The sequence below is a fragment of the Saccostrea echinata genome, unplaced genomic scaffold (genome assembly GCF_033153115.1).
Source record: "Saccostrea echinata isolate AGI-Se365-2 ecotype Australia unplaced genomic scaffold, CSIRO_AGI_Sech_v1 ptg000013l, whole genome shotgun sequence".
Classification (NCBI taxonomy): Eukaryota; Metazoa; Mollusca; class Bivalvia; order Ostreida; family Ostreidae; genus Saccostrea; species Saccostrea echinata.
This window is the reverse complement of record NW_026889762.1, coordinates 2,707,501-2,712,838: the sequence shown is the minus strand read 5'-3', so window position 1 is coordinate 2,712,838 and position 5,338 is coordinate 2,707,501. Positions and strand designations below refer to the sequence as shown.

At 34.4% G+C, this 5,338-nt stretch overlaps 1 protein-coding gene across 3 annotated transcripts in view; it reads right to left on the bottom strand.

Annotated features, from left to right (window-relative positions):
• LOC133186338 (histone deacetylase 8-like) overlaps positions 1-5,338 on the bottom strand; it is a 33,365-nt gene continuing 28,027 nt past the window's right edge. For all 3 annotated transcript variants that reach the window (XM_061321590.1, XM_061321589.1, XM_061321591.1), the window contains exons 9-12: positions 2,675-2,847; positions 1,917-2,011; positions 983-1,088; positions 1-261 (exon numbers count right to left, since the gene is read on the bottom strand). In XM_061321590.1, the coding sequence (XP_061177574.1) occupies positions 233-261; positions 983-1,088; positions 1,917-2,011; positions 2,675-2,847 (403 nt within the window). In that variant the 3' untranslated portion in view covers positions 1-232. The remainder of the gene's footprint in view (positions 262-982; positions 1,089-1,916; positions 2,012-2,674; positions 2,848-5,338) is intronic.

The window sequence follows — 5,338 nt, the reverse complement described above, 5'->3', positions numbered from 1 at the left end:
TAAAACAATACATTTAATATAAGATTCCAACAATATTGTTAATATGGATATTGCCCATTCACAGATCAGCTTCCTTTGTTAATTGTTGACAATTTCCAATAAAATTTGGTCAGCAATATTTCTGATGATCACTTCATATATTCATTCAATGCCAGTTTTAGCAAACAAAATTCATATTAACAATATAACATTTGTTCCAGAATCACATTAATGAATTGTTTCTCCACCAATATCAGGAGCCTTTAAGTTGTTTTAGATTTTCTGTAAAAGAGAGGGGAAAAAACCATGGTAATTATCTTTTTTAAGAATAATGCAATGTGACATAGCACATTATTAAAGTAAAAATAACATTACATATACATTTAAATAGATATATATTAAAATATGTCATAGACTTACCAAAAACACGGCTGTATATTTTCTGTAGAGAATCTTAACTGTTATAGACTTACCTATAACACAATTGTATATTTTCTGTAGAGAATCTTTATCGTTATAGACTCACCAAACACACAGCTGTATATTTTCTGTAGAGAATCTTTACTGTTATAGACTTATCTATAACACAACTGTATATTTTCTGTAGAGAATCTTTACTGCTATAGACTTAACTATAACACAGCTTTATATTTTCTGCAGAGAATCTTTACCGTTATAGACTTACCAATAACACAACTGTATATTTTCTGTAGAGAATATTCACTGTAATAGACTTACCAATAACACAACTGTATATCTTCTTTAGAGAATCTTTACTGTAACAGACTTACCAATAATAATGCTGTATATTTTCTGTACAGAATCTTTACCGTTATAGACTTACCTACAACACAGCTGTATATTTTCTGTAGAGAATCTTTACTGTTATAGACTTACCAATAACACAGCTGTATATTTTCTGTAGAGAATCTTTACCGTTATAGACTTACCAATAACACAGCTGTATATTTTCTGTAGAGAATCTTTATTGTTATAGACTTACCAATAACACAGCTGTATATTTTCTGTAGAGATTCTTTACTGTTCATATTCCTTCTGTTTCCAGGGGAGATAAGTAATTCATAATCCGGACCGTATGCCATAAAGTACTGAAATGATTGTTATGCAGAACTGTAAGCCTTGAAATTAAAATATGTACAGGTTAAATACATGAAATAAATATGCGTCTTGGATGACTGTATTAGAAATTGTGAATCCTACCAAGTCAAAAGTCCTCATGTTCTTTCATTAAACTTACCCATTACACAAAGTAAAGTTAAGGGGACTGTAGGTTTCCTCCTCTTCTGTTCATCTGTCTGCCTGTCTGTCCTTCTGTCAATCCATCTGTCTGTCTGTCAATCCACCTGTCTGTCTGTCAATCCACCTGTCTGTCTGTCTGTCACTCCATCTGTCTGTCTGTCTGTTACTCCATCTGTCTGTCTGTCTGTCTGTCAATCCACCTGTCTGTCTGTCACTCCATCTGTCTGTCTGTCTGTCACTCCATCTGTCTGTCTGTCAATCCACCCATCTGTCTGTCACTCCATCTGTCTGTCTGTCTGTCAATCCACCTGTCTGTCTGTCTGTCTGTCACTCCATCTGTCTGTCTGTCTGTCAATCCACCTGTCTGTCAGTCTGTCCCACTCAGTATTCCACACTTTGTTTCTTAATGCCGATAGAGATTGAGTTGAGTTTTGGTACGTGAATGTATCTGAGTTTTACAGATCTAGTTTGCATTTTGTTTCGCTTCAATGACTTTTGACGGAATTAGAGCCTTATTAATTTTCAAGGGTTAAATTTAAACTTAAATTTTAAACTTAAATTTTCAATTTTTTTTTTTTACATATTTTTTTCTCAAGAGGTGCAATATAAATTTATGCAGAAAAATTCAGCATATTAACTGAAATATGTTTTAGTATACTGGCAGTGTGACACCTTACCTTGTGATCTGGGATTTCTGGAGGAATTTTTCGTCCACAAGTGACCGCGGTTAGATGGGCCCAACATCTAGCTGTGTTAGCATTGTGGTAACCTCCTAAAAACATTCCAAATACATGTATATATTGTACATGTACATTTACATCTTAACTTGAAAAACATTACTAATCCCACTGAGAACTAGCATACGTGAATGATGTTTTGGAGTTTACAATTTTCATTTCAACAAGACAACGCAAAATAACAAAATTTCACAAATTCTTGATTACGGAAAAAGGAAATTTAAAGAATATTCTAAATATATAAGCTTTGTCCTGGATTGAGAAACATTTAATAAAGTTATTAGACAAACTGTAGGACAGTAGTCATGTGAAAATTTCCCTTCTGATGTTAAAATTGACATTCTGATGTTAAAGTTGATAAAGATGGTTATTGCACTGTCTGAGAGTTTAATTTGACAGTGTTATTGGGTACCTTCCTTGTATAACACACCACCAATTTCATAGGTGGGAATAATGATACCAAGATATTTTGTATGTAATCTTGTGTTTGCATTCTCAAAGTGTAGCCAGATTTCTCCCTTTTAGATACAGTAAAACCAAGAAAATTTTACGAGATATCTGAGGTTTAGCAAGGATAAAACATTGGGACTTCCAAATCACTTTGACATAACCATGGTATTCGAGATATCCATGTTCAAGTATCAACATGCTTTTTTTGCCAAAGTGTACATTGTAAGCACTGCGTATTCTATTCTCACCTCCTCCTAATACAAGTGTTGGGAGCTTCCACTGTAGAAGGAATTGTAAACATCGACCATACGCTGTGTGAGTGAGATTAAAGGAATCCATAGGGTCACCACTGAGTCCATCAGCTCCACACTGACACACCACTGCCTGGGGTCTATACACTTCATGAACTTTGTGTAGGACTCTGAGAAACAAATAACTAGATTTATTTACTATCTATATTAAATTTGAATGCATGGCATAAGAGAGAAATCTACCCCCACCAGCCTAACATCGCCTCCAGGTAACATAATCATTTTTCAATTTTATATCAAAATATGTCTTACATCATGTTTAACGACATACCAAAATTAAACATTATTGGACCATACATGCCAACTTTCCCGATTTTTTCGGGAGTCTACCGATTTTTAACCCTACCTACCGCTTGTCTACCGATCTATTTTTTTAATCCCATTTCTACCGATTTTTAGGAATTCCGGATTTTTTACCGATCCGCTTTGAATAATACCGCATTTCCGTGTGAAAAAAGATGGCAGTTCAAATGTTTATCGGTAGATATATGTTTATTGCCGCTGATAACAGGTAATCAACAAGGTGTCAACTGTGCAACCAGTCATTACTGTGGTTTTAATTGCTCCCGATTCTCATTAACAGTGTATATTAACCTAGACAAGCATGCCAGATGTGGAAATTTTAGAAATACACACGACAGGATACAAACTTATGACGAGATCACACTTTACAGCAAAATTTGACAATATACGTATAAGCTGTTAATAAAAGGTTTTCAAGTTTAGGAAATACAGCATTTCTCACTATAATTACGAACTACGTCATTGATCATGGAAAAGACACTGCCAAAATCCAACTTGAAAAGATGCGTCTGCAACATAGGTACTATGGTCTGCAAGTACAAACCGTTAGTTTTTTAAAGCAGAATTCCAGGAGTGGTTCACAAAAAGTTAGAAAGGAGAAGACGTACCATGCCTTTTACAGACTTTGTATGAAAACATTAAAAGTGACTTCTTCTTAGTATTCCCTTTGATTTAAAAAAATACAAATAAATTGTCTGTGACTTAGTAGCTTTATAAAATGTGTAATTTACCAACAGACAAAAACAGTAACTGCATGAACTCTTTTAGTAACTTGCATAATAGCTTATTTGTAATTAAGTTTAACATCCTTATCCATGTAATATCTGCATTGCTTATGGCAGGGGGGTAATGTTTATCTTTATATTAACATAATAAATAATTTTGATTAAAATTTCTTTTTTAAATTTCAAATAATATTGTGTTTTTGTTGAAGTTGATAGAGAAGAAAACACTATGAAGTAGTGATAATATATGATACAAGGTATTAGACTGATATTAAAAAAAAAAAACAACAAATACTTATTTTCACGACAAAATGCCGCGAATTTAGAACTTTGAAAAATGTCGTTACGCGCAATCTCCCCCAAGGAAATTTTCAAAAGTTGGCATGTATGTTGGACATTCATACATAAAGCATAGCTGCAGAACTGTAGCTCTCTGGTTCAGAAAATTCGGACACGTCAGATAAACCAGAGAGCTACAGATCCAAGCGTTGTAAAAACCTTCAATTTACACCGCTGCTTTTTTGTCGCTCGCTTCAGGTTTTATTTCTTGTATTTTACGCTTTCCCCCGCTTTAAGAATGGTATCCAATAATTAACTATATATTTTACTCCTATTCCTGATACTTTATTTACCAAATGGCCGTATGTGGTTTTGGAGTATCAGTTTAAAAAATGCATTCCAATGTCCATGTTGATGTGGTCCTGAAATAACACGCCAAAGTTTTAATTATCTCATTTTTTTACAAACATATTTCCTTCTTTATAGACAATATACGTGATATTTGAACCTTCTGAATTTAAGTATTTCTTATTTACATTTTCTCTGCAAGAGTATGTTCTTTGAAAGACCTTTTTTCACACGATCCCCAATATGGACATCAGAGTGGGAATTTTTTAATCCGACATTCCTCAACCATTAAGGGCTGTTTGGGACCATTGAAAGGTAAATAAAATATCAAGATTTCATTTATTAAAATGTTTTCTTATCAAGAATGTTGTCTACTTTGGTCAATTTCTCTGGAAGCAGTGATATCCAGACTAGACAAGTTTTACTGTATAAATAAACAAGAGGCCCATGGGCCACATCACTCACCTGAGCACATTGGCTTGGCAAAAGCACAAATCAGTTCAGTATTGAAAAGATTAACGGGGGAGGGGGTCTTGAATTTTAAACTACCTGATGATGCTTCCATGTCAATATAACAAATGGCTTTGTTGTACTTGAGAAGATTTGAAAAAAAAATTCCCATATATTGCTTTGTAAAAATTTGATCCTCCATTGTGGCTCCTCCCTATCCCAGGGGTCATCATTTGAACAAACTTGAATCTACACTACCTGAGGATGGTTCCATATCAATATGTAAACATAGCTTTTCTGTTCTAAAGAAGAAATTTTTTTTCTATATATTTTTATGTAAAAATTTTTTCCCCCATTGTGGCCCGACCCTATCCCCGGGGGTCATCATTTTAACAAGAGGCCCGTGGGCCACATCGCTCACCTGAGCACATTGGCTAGGCAAAAGCACAAATCAGTTCAGTATTGAAAAGACCGGGGGAGGAGGGGGGGGGGCTTG